The sequence below is a fragment of the Ambystoma mexicanum genome, chromosome 9 (genome assembly GCF_040938575.1).
Source record: "Ambystoma mexicanum isolate Mex_15411 chromosome 9, UKY_AmexF1_1, whole genome shotgun sequence".
NCBI lineage: Eukaryota > Metazoa > Chordata > Amphibia > Caudata > Ambystomatidae > Ambystoma > Ambystoma mexicanum.
Window position 1 is genome coordinate 221,574,888 of NC_090931.1, and position 19,217 is coordinate 221,594,104.

A 19,217-nucleotide genomic window follows, 5' to 3' on the forward strand; every position below is an offset into this window, starting at 1 on the left:
AAGACGACGTGGAGGGCAGATGGATAAGTCGAGAAGGTCCGGGTACCACGTCCTCCGAGCCCACGCCGGGGCAATGAGGATCATCCGGGAACCGAACTTCCGTAACCTCCGCAGCACTTGCGGGATGACGGGGACTGGAGGAAACGAGTACAGCAGCGGGAATGACCACTCCACCACGAACGCGTCTCCTAAGGCTCCTTTTGGAGGAAATTCCCACGAGCAAAACCTTTCGCACTTCCGGTTGACACTGGAGGCGAAGAGATCCACTTGAGGGGTCCCCCAAAGGGCGAAGATCTCCAGGAGAATCTCCTGAGCCACCTCCCACTCGTGAGAGATTGCGCTCTGCCTGCTCAGAGTGTCCGCCGTCACGTTCTCGTCTCCGGCCAGATGAACTGCCGAGATCGAAACTTCCTGCTGGATGGCCCAGAACTCGAGCTGCATCGCCTCCCTGCACAGAGGAAGTGACCCTGCCCCCCCCTTTTTGTTGAGGTAGTGCATGGCCACTGTATTGTCCGTCAGGATCAGGACACTCTTTCCTCGCACAGTCGGCAGAAAAGCCTTCAGGGCTAGCCTGATGGCCCTCAGCTCCAAAAGATTGATATGGAGTCTGGACTCCGACGGAGACCAACGACCGCTGACTGTCAGCCCGTTGGCATGAGCTCCCCATCCCGTGAGGGATGCATCCGTCACGATCGTCACCTCCGGCCAGGGAAGCCAAAATGGAGCCCCCTTCATCAAGTTGCCTTCGACGGCCCACCACAGAAGATCCCGGGCGACCGAGGGCGGCACCTGAACCGGGTCCGACATCCTGCCGGAGGACTGCGACCATTGCGTCTTGAGTGCCCACTGCAAAGATCTCATCCGCAGGCGAGCCTCTGGCACCAGAAGAATGCAGGATGCCATGAGGCCGAGCAACCTCAAGAACTCGAAGGCAGGGAGCGTCTGGGCATGCTGAAACTTGAGCACCATCTGCTGAATGTGAAGAGCCCTCACCTGGGGAGGAAAACACTGCCCCAGGGAAGTGTCGAGCACTGCTCCGATGTACTGGAGCCGCTGTGTTGGCGTCAAATGGGACTTCTTTAAATTGGAGGGAGAAGCCCAGCCTGTGAAGGGAGCGGCAGGTGACGGACAGATGATCCAGGACTTGCTCGGGAGAGCTCCCCCTGATCAACCAATCGTCCAGGTAGGGGTAGACGTGAATCCCCCCTTGCCTGAGATGCGCTGCCACCACCACCATGAGCTTGGTGAAAACCCTCGGGGCGGAGGTCAATCCGAACGGCAACGAGGGCTGCCAGACGAAACATACGAGTGGGCAAAAGAAACGTGCATCGCCATCTGCTCACAGCATATCACCAAGCTGACATGGGTCACACCCCTGGAGAGACCCATAAAGATTCAAAGGGAAATACCGCACAAACGTTGCTTCCATGGAGAAGGGAAGGCGAATATGGGAACAGCACAGCAGTGCAATAAGACTTTAATAATACCATATATGAAAAAAGGCACTGCTGCATTAAAGGACATATACTGGATCTGTGGCAATCGAGCTTACCTGCATCTCCCAGCATCCTGGAGGGGAACTTGTGCCCTAGCCATACTTCACTCAGCACTAATGGTGATACCAGAGAGCCAGGTTCAGTTTACAGCAAGGCCTTCGGCTGACAGTTCGACAGCAGGCCAATCGGCTGACATATCGGCAGCAGGGCAATCGGCTGAACCATCGACAGCGCCCGATGAGACAATCACGGAGCCCCCAGCATACAAACTATTGTCAGAGGAAGCATTGAGAACTAAGTTGTCACGCAGCAAAAGATCCAATTATATTACCTCCAAATCGTGAGAACTCCTTGCTGAAATCCCGCAGCAGTACAAGCTTTTCTCATCTGCAGAGACATTTTTTGCATCATTTTTAGCACGAGGCGTTCAAGCAAGGACAAACGCGAAATGGCTGCAGATAACACGCTGGGAGCTCATCCAGCTGGCTAACGACACTGAAGAAGGATTCAACATCATAAAAATAGAGCTCCGTGCACTGCGCCTGATGACGATGCAAAACAGATATGTCTTAGATCTTATCACAGCAGTGGACGGTGGTGTTTGAAAAAAAAATTGGGGGGCGTATTGCACGTTCGTACCTACTTCAGATGCTGATAACGGGACACTGTCACACGTGATAACAGCACTGCATAATTTAAGAGAAAGAATGAAAGCAGAAGGTGGAGCAGACAACAACACGTGGTTCGACAATCTGTTCAGCTGGATACCTTCATGGGTGAACATAGCAGCGAAGATACTCATTCCCATTATTGTCTTTCTTCTCCTAATATTCTGTGTGTGCCAACTGGGACTTAGATGCTGTGAAAATAATATGCCTAATTCAGCGATGATCATGGTAACAGTGGGCTGACAGACAACGGTGGCTACCATGATAGATGCCCAAGTACAAACTGGAGAATACACCACACCGCAGTATAGAATGACTGCCATCTATAGGCAGTATGGGGACGTGGTCGATAATCTACATCACACTATCATTAAAGAACCAAAGAACTTGCTGTGGTATGACGAGGTTTGGATAGATTTAGATAGGGATGTTGGGATATACTTAATGGTCACCCCAGAAGAATACGCAAGAAGAGGTAACAGCTTGAAAAGTGTGTGCAAAGCATGGATGCCAATAAAGGGTACACCCGCTTGGGATGAGGCTGAGCACTACCGAAGGGAGAACGGAAATAACGAGATAAATAGTTTGTTACTTTAGATGTAACAAAAGGGGGGTATGTATGGGAGTGAGGGTTCCCCAGGCCACCTCGTGCCGTACACTCCTCAGTACGAGGCTTGGACCACGTGCCTCCGGTAGTGGCATTGCCCCTTGCCCTTATGTAAAGTTAACCACGGTTGACTGCTACATAGATGGGACTACTGAGCAGGACACGGGGCATCCATCTTTTGTGCCCCCTTTCGACTCCATCTTGGGTAAACAGGCCTCACTGCGATAGTACAGCAATGCTCAGCTCCCCTTCCACCGCAGCAGCCAAGGACAGAGACACACACACACAAGGTGCGCAGGCAGCTGGCTGGCCCCCACCCTTGCACTCCCCCTGCAAAGAAAAGCTTTGCGCTCCCATTCTCACGCAGAAGCCGGAGAAAGTTGCAACAACCAATATGATACAGTTTTCTTCCTCTGAGATCACTGCTAGCATGAGAACCAGCATGTGAACCAGGATGAGCTAGGCACTTTCTGCTCGTTCGCCCCCATAAACGTGCAAGCCACCCACCCCCATTTAGAACAATTTATTGCCATCTTGACCCTGCGCTCCCTGTAAGGTATTTCTTTCAAGTGCCAGACCCTCCCCTGTGCTACGAAACCCACCCAACACACCCACTACTAACCTTAAGCATTTTACTACAATATATATTTTTTCTCATATTAATAGGTTTGAAGTTTAGGAGATATGTGAAACACACCTTGATTCTTTTACATGCACAATAAAGGTCAAGGCCTCTAATTAAAGCCCCGAATGACCCAATTGTACTGACAATTATTATGTGTAACTTGTGTAGAAATATGAAAAGTAGCATAAAATGTTTTAGATAATTTGTTATTTAGTGTTTTTCGAATGCAACATATTAGCTTAGGTAGTGACCACAGTGACCGGACCCTGACCTGCGTGGAGCACAAGATATCCAACCAGAAGGAAGATATGCCACCCACACCTACAGCACCACACCGCCTGGCCAATCGGGTCCATTTAGCATTTTTTGTTAGAGTTACTTTAATTGATATATATACACAAGTATGATGTAAATGTTTGGAAGGGGTTTTTTTGGGGGTTATTTCCTAGCTGGAGAAATAAACCATCCTTTGAACGCTTGCAGCCGTGTCTCAGTGCCTCCTTCCCCGACAGGGGTGGTTATTTTATTTTCTCTCACACGTAGTAAGCCTGGGAAAGGCACCTACAACGGCCGTTACTCCAGAGCGAGCATGAACTAAGCAAAGTGTGGTGTACAATTCAAAAAACAGGGATTAGGCTAGTAGAGACCGTGGGTGGAACTGGAACTAGTCTCAAATTGTTCCAACAAGGTTGAATTGTTGTAGAGAGTAGACAAGCGGACAAGCTCATTGCCGGTCACATGGGCAAGTGAAGGAGAATTCCCCCTATAGGAGAGAACAGGAGTGTTTGCAGGGGTGACACGAGTCCTCTGTCAGCCTGGGAAGTGATCATCAAGGGGTTTGGAAGCCTCCTCTGGGATAGTGAAGAAGAAAACTCAGTCTGCGTGCTTGATTCGCAGTTCTGCAGGATACAGCATGGAATACTTGACCCCCAGCTCCCGTAGTTTTTTCTTAATGGCTAGGAAGGTTTAGCGCTCCTGCTGGATAGCTACTGAGTCCGGGTATAGATAAATCCTGGCGGAGCCGAGCAGCAGTTCGACTTTGGTTTTTGCAGCACGTAACAAAGCATTCCTGTCTCAGTAATTTAGAAGTCGTGCGATGATGGGGTGACGGCGAGCACCTGGCTTGGGCTTCGCATCCAGGGATCAGTGTGCCCATTCAATTGCAAACTGAGGCGAGAGTTTAGGGAAATCCAGTAGAGTGAGAAGGTAGCGCTCCACGTATTCCTCCATAGGGCCGTCTATTTTGTCTTGAGGGACACCTGTACAGTGATTCCAAGTCGTAATTCTTTTTGCTGACCGTTTGGACCTGTCTGGAAAGAGTGGCCACTTCAGCTCGGAGCACACCGATATGGTCTTTGCCAGGCTGACCCTGGTTTCTACCTCTATCACTCTGGTGTCGGTCTTCTCCATCCGGGCTTTAATAGAGCTTAATGTTCCACTCATATCGTTGAGTTTGGAATGGAGGGCAGTGAAATCCTCCCACATGTAGTCCATCATTTTCTGGAGTTCCGTGTACGGTCCGGCCGGGGGCCTCTGCCTTTGGTGGGGCTTCATTTGGTTTCGTTGGTTCCTTTTGTCCCACACACATGGCCCAATCACATTGCCCTTATACAGTGTGCCTACAAACTAACTCTGCCCCCAGACACCCACACACACTTCCCTCACATGCACACTGCCCCCACATGCACTGACCTCCACACATCCACACACTTAACTCAAATTCACTGCCAACATACACTAACATTGCCACACACTACACCCACACACTGCCACAAAATAAACTGCCCACTTACACACTTCTTCCTGCGGGGACGCACACTGCCCCCTCAATCACAATCTGCTCCCCCCAAACAGACTGCCCCCACACACATACTGGCCACACACGCACTTGCATACAAACACTGCACTTCCTACGCACAAACACTGCATCCACACATTGCCCCCACACATGTACTGCTCTCATAAACACACACACAGCCCCATCAATTGTCCTCCCACACAGTAACCCTGCAAACACAGCCCGCCCACACATATTGCCTACACACACTCAATCGCACACTTATTGACAAAACACACTAATGCCACTGACACAATCTTGCATGCCCTTCCCACACAGAAACACTCACCACCCTGCCCCCTCCTACACAACCACTCACACACATGCACACATGCACACACACACACACACACACACACACACACACACACACACACACACACCAATGTTGGGTGTACCTGGGCGTTTCCGGGAAACTCATACCAATGCTTTGTGTACCTGGACATTAGAAATGAAGACATAGTACAAAATACTTCCCATTGATATAGCAATTTGGGGCATGGATAAAAAAGGACGGAAAATTGTTCATATCGTTAGGATCATCATGAATCAGTATGATTTGCCTGACTCTTTCACTTTTAAGAATCTTTGACTCAGAGGGCAAGATTTTGATTGGGTCTGAGACCTGCAAAAGCAGAGTATCCCTTTGTGAGGTATGACGGAAAATGTGTAGAGGGTTAGTAAATGCCTTTCTGCCCATTGTGCTTCATCCTCCACCAAGGTGGTGAGAATATGAGCATAATAGAGGCATATGCCCTCACTTAGTTCATCCCCTGCATTGTTCTATCTTTTTTAAAACATGTGTTATTATTGTGTTTCGGTCAAGACAAATAAAACAAATTTTACGTTAAAACAAAAAGATATCAATTCATAAAATGTGTGCTTAAGCCTACAGGTCCTATAAAATCATACTAAAAGAAGAAAAGATAGAAGAAACAGGCACACAATAAGCAAGGAAAGGTATGAATTTCCAAGATTCACCCCTTCATACATAGTCTCACTTTAAGAGGCTGAGGTTGCGTAGAAGAATTATCACTGCCCATGTCAAAAGTCTTTCATGTCCAGAGCATTGTGGGTCACAAAAAGATTGGGTCTCCAGTCACAATGCTTTGTCAGCAAATCTTGATAGCGTTTTGATCCTGTTAAAGCGAGTATCTTGACATTCAATCAGGACATGTCTCAGTGTCTCTACACTCACGTTATCACAGCGACGGCATATGTTATTGCTATACTGGTCCTTGTGCCTTGAGAATATCCCAAAAGGGAAAAGGGAGCACTAAAGCATCTATTATGGCACATAAGTGGGCAAACACATTGTAACCTCATCCTTTCGGGAGGAGTTACAATTATAGGGAAATCCTTCTAATATGTAATCAGTATTTCAATGCACTTGGCAAAGTAGCTGAGAGGGAACTCGAACAACTAGAATTTTAGTTTGTGCAAGGTCCAATAAACTTTCCATTTTCTAGAGATTCATCTAAAAACATTTGAGGTTTTCCCTACTGCCTTCCCGCACTGGGCCCTATGCATGCCCCATGGTCCTACATGGGGCCTAGCATCCCCCCACTGATTACTGGGGAAGGTTAAACCCCATCATACATCTATATCAATCTTGCACTGAAAATCTTAGAGGTTTAACATGTTTAAGGCGTTGGGGATGCAAGGGAGGCCTGGGGTGGAGTGCGGGGACATGAGTACAGGGGTTCTTTTGGGGCAGGTGTCGCTGGCCCCCAAACATGACTCATGAAAATCTACATGCCAACAAACCTTTGGATCAGTGGCCTGTGAATAGTCACAGGTCACTGCTTGTTGGTTCATCAAGGCTTTCCCTGGCATGAGTTTGTTTTCCTAATGAGATCAAAATATATTTCATGAGGTGAGTACCTCAAAACCCATAAGGAGTCAATAAAATATGGCAGTATTTGAAATAGTCCCTATTTTTCAATGTACCACCATACTCATAATAACCCTTTAGTTTCAATAATCCCACGCATAGTCCAAGCAGATTGGTACGCATGGACGTAGAATTTACCAACTTGCAATGCACTTTATTGTATATTGCAGAGTTGTTTGCAACTCTAACATGTATTTATGGAGCTGCCAAAACTATGGTAGATAGTTTCCAAATTGGCCCAAACCACAATAGCATTATCTTTCTATTATCGCCCCATCACTTAACATGTTGTGTAAAAATAAAACTGCAGTGAAATAAGAACAAGTTACTTTCTTACCTGGTAACGTTCTTTCGATGGGATGGTCCGACGACGTATTCCATATCTATGACATGTAATCACCACAGCTGTGCTGCTTCGGAAACTTTTTTCGGCGTCTGCGTCCTGCGTCGATGACGTCGATGCGCCGTCGTCGAGGGCCTCGTCCGACGTCGTCCGATGTGATAAGTAGGACGCACGACGCCCGTAGCCTCAGTTGTAGTTTTTTCCCCCAGAACGTGTGACACTAGTCAACTGCCAGTCAGACACAAAGCCTTGCGGAACGTAAGCTGCAATCGCAAAAGAAATTCTGCAGCGGGGAAGGCAGGGCGGGAGCGATATGGAATACGTCGTCGGACCATCCCATCGAAAGAACGTTACCAGGTAAGAAAGTAACTTGTTCTTCGAGGGGATTGGGTCCTCCGACGTATTCCATATCTATGACAGACTCCCAAAGCAGTACCAGAGCAAGGAGGAGGGAAAGAATTTAGAATCAAGATTTAGAATAGCCAATCAAATAGCAGAGCAAAGGACCGCCTTGCCAAAGGCCAGATCCTGTGCTCGGATGGAATCGAGGGAATAGTGACGTACAAATGTATGTACTGAAGCCCAGGTGGCTGCATCACAGATGTTGCGAATAGGAACACCCCTCTGCAGGGCAGTAGACGCAGCCATACCCCTGGTAGAATGGGCCCGCAAGCCAGCCGGTGGGTCCTTACCCGCCAAGCGGTAGCACTCCGAGATGGCCAAAATAATCCAGCGAGACAAAGTCTGTTTCGTCACAGCTTGCCCTAAACGCTTTCCAGCGTAACCAATAAAGAGTTGATCGTCCACTCTGACATGCGTGAAACATAAAAGCTTTAAGCTCTCCTAGGATCAAGCCTATGGAGCCTCTCCTCTTCCTTACCAGGATGCGGAGGAGGATAGAATGCGGAAGAACAACCTTCTGGGCCAAATGAAATTCCGTCACTACCTTCGGAAGAAAAGAAGGACGAACTCTAAGGACAACCCTGTCCTTGTGAAATACAGTGAAGGGAGGCTTAACTGAAAGTGCCTGTAACTCACTCACTCTGCGAGCGGAAGTAACCGCAACTAAAAACACAGTTTTCAGAGTTAACAGCCTCAAAGGGCAAGAATGTAAAGGCTCAAACGGAGCACCCATAAGAAACTTAAGAACAAGGTTTAAATCCCAACCGGGCACCAGGAAAGGTGACGGAGGGAACACATTAGTGAGCCCTTTCAGAAACTGTGAAATCAAAGGGATTTTAAAGTAAGAACACTCTTCAGACGAGCGCTTAAAGATGGACAGCGCCGCCAGGTAACCTTTGACGGTACCCACTTGCAAGCCCCTGTGGGCCAAAGAAAGCAAAAAGGACAGAACCATGGGGATGTCACATGCAAAAGGATCCACATTCTGAACTCTGCACCAGTCGCAGAACTTACGCCAACGGCAACGGTACAGAGACTTTGTTGCTGGCCTTCGGGCCGAAAGCAACACCTCCATCACGTCCTCCGGGAGGTCCCAATCCTTATACCTCAACCTTTCAGAAGCCAAGCGTGAAGGTTGAGGGATCTGACCTCTGGATAGAGAACCTGACCCCCCTCCCGTGAGAGCAGATCGTCTCGGTAGGGAAGACGACGTGGAGGGCAGATGGATAAGTCGAGAAGGTCCGGGTACCACGTCCTCCGAGCCCACGCCGGGGCAATGAGGATCATCCGGGAACCGAACTTCCGTAACCTCCGCAGCACTTGCGGGATGACGGGGACTGGAGGAAACGAGTACAGCAGCGGGAATGACCACTCCACCACGAACGCGTCTCCTAAGGCTCCTTTTGGAGGAAATTCCCACGAGCAAAACCTTTCGCACTTCCGGTTGACACTGGAGGCGAAGAGATCCACTTGAGGGGTCCCCCAAAGGGCGAAGATCTCCAGGAGAATCTCCTGAGCCACCTCCCACTCGTGAGAGATTGCGCTCTGCCTGCTCAGAGTGTCCGCCGTCACGTTCTCGTCTCCGGCCAGATGAACTGCCGAGATCGAAACTTCCTGCTGGATGGCCCAGAACTCGAGCTGCATCGCCTCCCTGCACAGAGGAAGTGACCCTGCCCCCCCCTTTTTGTTGAGGTAGTGCATGGCCACTGTATTGTCCGTCAGGATCAGGACACTCTTTCCTCGCACAGTCGGCAGAAAAGCCTTCAGGGCTAGCCTGATGGCCCTCAGCTCCAAAAGATTGATATGGAGTCTGGACTCCGACGGAGACCAACGACCGCTGACTGTCAGCCCGTTGGCATGAGCTCCCCATCCCGTGAGGGATGCATCCGTCACGATCGTCACCTCCGGCCAGGGAAGCCAAAATGGAGCCCCCTTCATCAAGTTGCCTTCGACGGCCCACCACAGAAGATCCCGGGCGACCGAGGGCGGCACCTGAACCGGGTCCGACATCCTGCCGGAGGACTGCGACCATTGCGTCTTGAGTGCCCACTGCAAAGATCTCATCCGCAGGCGAGCCTCTGGCACCAGAAGAATGCAGGATGCCATGAGGCCGAGCAACCTCAAGAACTCGAAGGCAGGGAGCGTCTGGGCATGCTGAAACTTGAGCACCATCTGCTGAATGTGAAGAGCCCTCACCTGGGGAGGAAAACACTGCCCCAGGGAAGTGTCGAGCACTGCTCCGATGTACTGGAGCCGCTGTGTTGGCGTCAAATGGGACTTCTTTAAATTGGAGGGAGAAGCCCAGCCTGTGAAGGGAGCGGCAGGTGACGGACAGATGATCCAGGACTTGCTCGGGAGAGCTCCCCCTGATCAACCAATCGTCCAGGTAGGGGTAGACGTGAATCCCCCCTTGCCTGAGATGCGCTGCCACCACCACCATGAGCTTGGTGAAAACCCTCGGGGCGGAGGTCAATCCGAACGGCAGGACCCGAAACTGAAAGTGCGAGTCGCCAACCGCGAACCTCAGGTACTTCTTGTGCTTGGGATGGATCGGCACATGGAAGTAAGCATCCTTGAGGTCGAGTGACACCAACCAGTCCTGAAGCTGAAGGGCCTGGAGGACTTGAGAGAGAGTAACCATCTTGAACTTGTCCTTCCTGAGGAGTTTGTTCAAACCGCGCAAGTCCATAATGGGTCTCAATCCCCCGTCTTTCTTCGAAATCAAAAAATAAGGGGAATACCATCCCTTGTTCCTCTCCGCTACAGGCACCAGTTCTATGGCGCCTTTCTCCAGCAGGGCTTGAATTTCCTGCGCAAGGAGCGGATCCGGACTCTGCAAAGAGAGGTTCCCCGGTGGATTGTCGCGAGGCCTGTGCCGAAAGGGAAGACAGTAGCCGTGGGTTATGATCTCCAGAACCCACACATCTGAAGTAATGGCTTGCCACTCTACAAGATGCTGCGCCAGCCTTCCCCCAACCGGCGAACCATGGGACATGGCCTCACGACTGAGTGGGAGCGGCTGCGGCGTTACCTGAGGGCAAAGAGGCAACTGCCCGAGCGGCCTTGGCACCACGGGTACCCTGTCGTCCACCTCTGGTACCCCTGCGGTGGCCTCTTTGACTGCCAGCTCCTCTCGCTTTACTGAAGGATGTGTAATAGCGAAAGGAACCACCCCTCCACTGCTGTCCCCTAGGACGAAAAGGCGGAGGTTGGCGAACTGCAGCGCCCAACGACTTCGCTGCAGCTTTTGAGGTCTGCAACCTCTCAAGGCTCTCATCAGCCTTGCTGCCAAAAAGGTGTTCACCGTCAAAGGGCATGTTGAGGAGCCGGGACTGCACATCAGGAGCAAATCCCGACTTCCGCAACCACGGAAACCTGCGTATCACGGTGCTCGCCGCCATGGACCTACTGACGCATTCAGCTAAATCCAAACCCGACTGAACAGATTCACACATGGCATCCTTACCATCCTGGACCATAGCAAGGAAACCATCCCGTTCGTCCCCTTCGGGAATATGTTCAGCCGCCAACGCAACACAGTTCCACAGAGTGTGTGTGAAACGAGACAAGGCACAAATGGAGTTGGCCGCCTGAAGCGCCATACCACCAGAAGAAAACACTTTCTTCGCCCAGCCATCAAAACGTTTGTCGTCCCTATCAGGAGGGATGGTAGGGTACGACGCCTGCTTTGCCGGGGCCGTGGCTGCCTGCACCACCAAACTCTCCGGAGTGGGGTGCCTGGTCAAGTAGCAGGGGTCGCTACTGGCTGGACGGTATTTTCGTGACAAGGATCTGCCCACCGCCGGGAGACTCTCAGGAGCAGTCCAAGCCGCCGCCACCCTTCTCTGTAAAGCCATATGGAACGGCAGTACCGGGTCAGTTGGGGGACCAACATCAAGGATGTCCGTCAGATCATCCTGCACAAACTCCCCTGGGGGAGCAGACCATCCCAAGTACTCAGAAACCCTAGCCATAAGGCGCCGGTACGAGGAATCGGCATGAGAGCCAGGCTCAGGTCTACAAAACTCCACCTCCGGAGAGGTGTCCAGTCCACTGGCATCATGCAGTGACTGTCTCAAATCGTCAAACTGACTATGGCCCGAGACACTTTCATCTGGAACCTGACTAGGAACCAGGCCATCAGAATCCTCATCCGCCTCTGAAATATAGTCCAGGTGGCGAAAAGAAGGCACCCGAGAGTGCTTGCTCTTAACCAGAGCCTTCCTAGGGGGTTCTCCCGTGCCACTGGGTACCTCCGACACGAAAGGCGTCGATGGCGTCGAGCGAATCGGCGCTGGCGTCGAGCGAATCGGCGCCGGCGCCGAGAGGATCGGCGCCGAGGAAATCGGCGTCGACGTCAGACGCAGCGCCTCCAGCATCGAGGCCGGAGCCCCGAGCGTGTCCCTCGACGACTTCCTCGAAGCCGGAGCCTCGAGAAAGCCTGTCGACGCCCTCGACGCCTCAGACGTCGATGTCTTCCTCGAAGACTTCACAGGTGCACACGGTCTCGAACGCGTCGAGGACCGGGACCTGGAACGGGTACGGCGAGAACAAGTCTCCTTGTCCGAACGGGACCTCTCCCGTGACTCGTGCCGACCACTCATGCGAGCGGTGTCTCTCGACCTCACACGACCGACCCCACTCGGGGGCGCGGACGGCTTAGTACCCTGCGACTCAAGAATCGCCAGCATTTTCTTCCCGAAGGAAGCCCATTCCTCCGGCGTCGCACGGCTGGTGGGGTAAGCGACGTGCCGGGCAGAGTCCTCCGAGGAGGACCTGGAAGACGACCGGTGTCGGCGCTTCCGAGAACGCCTCGAAGAGGCTGAGGAGTGGCGAGACCGACTCCTAGAAGGAGACCCACGAGACTTCCGACGATGACGCGGAGAGTCACCCCTCGAATCATCCGTCGAAAGCCCCGCAGACTTCGACTTCCTGGGCTTGGACACCCGACCTACCGACAACTTCTTCTTACGTTCGCGTAAGGCTTTGGACGTGAGCGACTGGCAGTCGATACAGTCATCCGTGTCGTGGGCCTCCCCGAGGCACCAGAGGCAGGTGTCGTGCGAGTCCGTCACCGACATCTTGGACCCACACTCCCCGCACTTCTTGAAACCCGGACGCGGGGTCGAAGACAAAGTAGAAGACATCTTCACACGAAGGATTTGCACAAAACTAACAGGTTCGAAGAACAGAACTCCAAAGATTCGAGGCGTGAACCGAGAATCACGAAGCAACACGTTCGCGGAAAAAACGGAACTGAGGCTACGGGCGTCGTGCGTCCTACTTATCACATCGGATGACGTCGGACGTCGGGGGAGGCCCTCGACGACGGCGCATTGACGCAGGACGCAGACGCCGAAAAAAGTTTCCGAAGCAGCACAGCTGTGGTGATTACATGTCAGAGATATGGAATACGTCGGAGGACCCAATCCCCTCGAAAAAATGTTGCTGTGATTAACAGTCTCCTCAGTGAGAATAGGTTTAATATGAGTATACAAAGTTCAATTAAGTATTTATGTGCCATTATCATACACCAGCCTCATGGGACCCACAAGGCATTGCACAAAAGCCACCACATTAACCAGTCTCCTTACTTGTCAAAGATGGTTTTTTCCAAGTCGGTCAGGTAGGAATTTAGCCGTATTCTGGCTGCCATCGCTTTTAGCTCATTACATGGTACATGCTCAGGTTTTATGCAGTAAAATATTTCGCCATCGCAGTGGTTTGGGTATTCACACAACTCTTCCATGGTGTGGAATTTTAATCCGCATTCAGTTTGAACATCACGTGTTCCGTTGACAAACTTTCCCATCCAATACACATTCTTATAACCTTGGTTCCTTGCCCTCCAGAGAGCCGACACCCCTTCACTGGGATGCATTAGCAGCAGGGACACTCGAACTTTACCCTCCCAAAATAAAGTAAAATGAACATGGTACGAGCCATTCTTCAAGTCCACAATGATACCAGATGCTCCTGCTTTGACTTCTGGAGAGTAAATTCTGGCTCTTATAAAGTCTCCTCCATATTCTTTTCTCTTGCCAGAGAAATCATAGACATCAATCTGAACTGTTAGGTTATCACCAATGCAATACTTGTCTTTGGGGTCCAATATCGTCACCTTGCTCTTTTCGGCACTTGTCGTGCGGTTCAAATGGATAAAAGGGACATTGCTTATCGTCTTATTAATTTCATTAAAGATTTCAGTAATTTCCAAGTCAGTTTCAGTAACGGCGATCTTTACCTCCACCTTCGCTTGAGGGTCCTCTGCGCAATCTCTGTAAAAATACCTGAAATTTTGCAGCTTTGGTGGAAAAGAAAGATACAATTATGAATGTATGGAAATGTTGAATATCTAATGCATTCACAATGGCAGTGGATGTTTGCAAGTTCAAAATGGCTGAACATGTAGCACTTGTAGCACTTGGTTTTCAATGTAATGGTTGACAAAGTGCATAGCTAGTGTCTCAAAGATAATTCAGAAATATTCAAGAAAGTGTATGTTTTCTAAATGACATACACACTTTGGTGACAAGTCCGATGATAAGAAGTAGGTTCTCCTAGAATTGAAGGTCCCAAGAACTATACATCACAAATCCAAACAAAATGTGTTGCACTCTATTCAATATAAACCATTACAAATACATTTCTAACCACAAGAATGTCACTTAATATATGAATGTAGAATTATTAAATACATTTTGAATGTGCAGTAACCATTCCTCATATCAAACATTTAAATCAAACAATACAATGTAGTGAAAAGATATAAAGTTAAACATTGGTTTCATTAATCCGTTCTTATGAAAAAACATCTCTCCATGTGTTCACAAATACATTTATATAACTGAACTCATAGTTCTCAAAAGTGAATCAATACAACATTATAAATTTGAACATTATAAATCAAAGCTGTTAAACATAAAGTACTTGGTAATCTCTCTAAGAATGGATTTGGAGATTGTCCTTGCCCAACGCATTTCGGGTGAAATTCTAATCTGTCTTCCTACAAAATAATTAATTTTTTTTGTATTTATTTGTGACTTACATAGCGCTTTACGCCAACAAGCTGAACAGAGAACACACTTTACAGTACAATAAAGTGCATGATTAAAAACTACACAAAGGTAATCATAGTTGTTTTTCTATGTGAAGAAGTTATGTCTTAAGAGTTGTACGAAATCGAATTCCCTATCCAAGATGGCTGCCGGACCCTTATTGCCTTCCTTCTCACCATATGACCGGCACGCGTGACTTCATTGGCCAATACCAGCTACTTCGGGCCAATCACGCGCCAGCAGTCAACACCATAAGGATCTCTGCCTGTCTGGAGCCTGTCTCGAGGCTGCCGAGGCCGAACCCTGCCCTACCAGCACCAGCTACCCACTAGTTTGCATAGATGCCGGTAAGCTGCCCGCTCATCTAGACACACCTGTAAACAATTTGCTGCGCTAATTACAATCCGCCCATTAGCTACTCCAGAAAGCGCCATATTTCTTAACCTGAACCTCCTGCTCATTCCTGTCCTGTCTAACTCTGATTGACACTATAACACAGACCTGCACACTGAAAGCCCTATTGATGCCACAACCGACTGCTTCACGCTGCCTCACTTATAGCAGCCCCATTGTCTTCAAGAGCGATCCTAGTCCAAGCTAGCTCTAAACCAACCACCACGTTACCTCCAACTCCTATCCACAGCCTCCTGTGGAATTCATGTTGTTTAGCCTTCCGTATGCTGAATGTTAAATTGTTTTAACTTACTAATGAATGCTGCAACCTAGGTTGTGTAGATATTCAGTATTACCTCATACCACCATTGTTTAGAGTTGTATTGACATCAATTATCTGTTCTTATCTAAATACTGTTGCTAACAATCCTTATAGCGATCATTATTATGGCTACTCTGACCCCAGACTCTGCCCTCAACTTAGTAAGTTGCCAGCTACTGTTGCCTCACCCCTACCTGCCACTTGCTTAAAGTCTGTCACCTCACCATATGTCACCAGCTGCCACCTGCACCTTAAGCCTGTACAACTGAGTAAGCCACCACCAAAGTCTTGTGCTACCTAAGTGAAAAAATAGACTTATTTGTCGTATTTCTGCTATACACCTGCCTTCAACTACACACGACCAAGAATGTCATCATTCCTAACCGCTATCATGTTCCCATTTTGTATAATGCCCCACTCTGTGCCCTGCACAGGACGACTCTTCATCTCAGTCAATGATGGCCTTGCTAAACTAGGTTGTCAGCGTCACCACCCCATTCCCTGCCCCACCCCATTTCTACCATACCTCCCCCCATTTCCCCTTAGAAGTGTACACAAAATCGCTAGCACCAATGACACCAATCTAGATGGGCCTATCTCTCCTAGCCACTGAAATAAAACCATCCGTCAAACTATACTCTCCTTGGGGATCACCAGACGCAATAGACTTAGAGCCAGAACCAGCTCCTACCATCAAATACCCAGACCCTCTGTAACCAAAGACACCGGCACCAAAACAATGGTCATTCCAAATAAAAGATCACTCAAAGACTTCTCCAAAAAACAAACTAAATCATCCATAGAATTCAAAACCCTGACTCAACCTCCGAACCTAGTAAGCACACCCCTCCTCGTGCCCTCACCTACGATCAGAGGCGCTCACATCAATGTTCCATCCCTAGAGGCACATGCCATAGAAATCCACGACCTCATCATAGATCAACAACATGACATTCTAGCAGTCACCGAAACCTGGTTACACCCTGCCGCAGGCCCCCTTCTAGCCATCGCCATACCCCCCCGGGGACAGTATCCTTAGAACAGACAGGAACAACCTCCAAGGAGGTGGAGTTGCTCTAATAGCCGGAACCTCGCTACAAGTTAGAGAGTGCCCACTGGAGCAAATACAGGGCTATGAAATCTTACTAGTTAAATTCTCCCCCAACCCCAAAACCACCACTAACTTTCTAATAGTATACAGGTCACCTAATAAAGCTAGTCACCCTAACCTAGACATCCTCTTACTGGTCACGCCCCTCATAAAACCCAAGACTAAGTGCATTATCCTATGGGACATCAATCTAGGCTATAACGACCCACTTGACATGGACGCTGCCTCCTTTCATGCAGCCATGTCAGAAATGAACTTCACCCAACTGATAAACAAATAAACCCATTCCAAAGGCAGAACGCTGGACTGGATCCTTTCCCTCAACTCTCAAGTCACCATTGAGTCCATCCTTCCCGTAGAATGGTCGGACCACTTCAGTATCACGTTCACATTGGAATTTAAAAATACTGTCCCCACCAGCCCTAAAGCACCAGACACCTTCGAAACCAGAAATCTCAAAAAAACTCACAGCAAACCTCTCCCCCATTCTGCACCTGGCCCTAGCCAATGTCACTCCCAATACGAACAATCCAGATTACTTAGCAGACTGCTATTAACAATGTCTCACCCGTACTATTGACGCACTCGCTCCCATTACCACGAAATCCCAGAAACCTGACTAACATGAGACGTACTAAAAGATCACTCGAACATCTACATAGAAAAACCAATACCAACGAATCAGCAAAGGCGTTCATAATAGCTAACAAAAAATATAAAATCGGCCATAATCTCTCAGAAAGCTAACGCTTTTAACAAGTGCATAACCAATGCTAACTCTGATAGCAAAGAACTGTTCTCCATCCTCGAGAACCCATGCCAAGTGACAGTACCCCATAACTCCAGCAAAACCTGGTGCACCACGATACAAGATGCACTAGCCTCCGAAATCTTACCGCTACAAAAAATAATAGACAGCAAAAAAATGCTCCTTTGCAAGAAAAAAAAAGCCTCCTACCTTTGCATCAAACAGTCCTATCACTCCTACTGGAAACCCCTTTCAATTCACCCCTGTCACCAACAAAGAATTACTAGACACCATAACGAAACTCAAAGCCTCCAACTGCATAGAAGACCAATTCCCTTCCCATCTAGTCAAACTCTGTGCCACACCCTATCACCAGTCATAACTGAATTTGTCAATGCTTCCTTTAACTCTAACACTGTCCCCACTAGTATCAAAAAAGCCTGATTAACACCCCGCCCCAAAAAACCGACCCTGGACCCCTCAATCCCTACCAACTACCGACCCATAACCACGTCCCATTTCTCCTGAAAATCATCAGCAAAATAGCTTACTCCCAAATTCAAAACCCTTTAGAACACCATCAACTACTAGGAGACCGACAATCAGGGTTCCGTCGCAACCATAGCACGGAAACAGCCCTACTCGACTTGAAGATACAAATGGATGCCACCAAAGAATCAGGCAAACTCTGCCTACTAATGCTCCTCGACCTCTCCACAGCCTTTGAGCTGGTTGACCACCATGACAAACTCTGTGCCACCCTAAACAATAACTTTAACCTATCCAATCATGCCACAGACTGGATTAAATCATTTATCGCAGACAGAACCTCAAGAGTCGCCATTGGTAAAGAAGCAGCAGATCCCACACCAGTCCCATTAGGTGTCCCTCAAGGCTCTTGCCTTTCCCCTACCCTGTACAATGCCTACACTAAGCTGCTCTTTCGCAGCACTGGATGCCATGGGTGTCATCTACACAAACTTCGCAGATGACACTCAAATCCTCATACCCCTAACAGGTAACCATGAGCAAGACTCCATACTCATCAATAAGATTTACTCAATAATCCAAAACTGGATGGCCAACAACAGTCTATGGGCCTCATTACGAGGTGGGGGGAATGGATTTAACGGCACCGGTAATGGTGCCGGTGCCGTTAAACCCACTCGGCCCTATTACGAGGTTCCCTCGCGGGACCCGGAAAGGACGTCTGGGAAAACCAGACGTCCTTTCTGGGTCCTGCAAGGGGATAAGGGAGCTAACAACGGGCCTGTTGTTAACAGGTCCGTTGTTAGCTCCCTCCCCATTCCCATTTGAGCCCTATGGGGCTCAAATGGAAATAGGGATTCATTTTTACCGGGCCCATGGAATGGGCAATTACCGGGTCCGCCAAGGTTGGCATGACCCGGTAATTGACCATTCCATGTGCCCGGTAAAAAATCATTACTGGCGGTAGCCGTGCCCTTAAGAAGGGCACGGCTACCGCCGGCCTCGTAATGAGGCCCTATGTCGCAACGACGATAAAACAGAGCTGCTCATACTAGGATCATCTTCCAAGATAGCCTCCTTACAGCCTGTTTATGCAACATTCTGCATCGATGGCACCACAATCCCAGTACTAAAACAAGTGAAAACACTCAGGGTTTACCTGGATGCGACACTTACCATGTCCAAGCAAGTAAACACCCTAGCGTCCTCTACCGCCTACACAGC

General features: G+C 49.2%; 1 protein-coding gene across 2 annotated transcripts in view; it reads right to left on the reverse strand.

Moving 5' to 3' along the window:
* LOC138487889 (NXPE family member 1-like) overlaps positions 1–19,217 on the reverse strand; it is a 342,495-nt gene that overhangs the window by 189,134 nt on the left and 134,144 nt on the right. For both annotated transcript variants that reach the window (XM_069614509.1, XM_069614508.1), the window contains exon 3: positions 13,467–14,176. In XM_069614509.1, the coding sequence (XP_069470610.1) occupies positions 13,467–14,176 (710 nt within the window). The remainder of the gene's footprint in view (positions 1–13,466; positions 14,177–19,217) is intronic.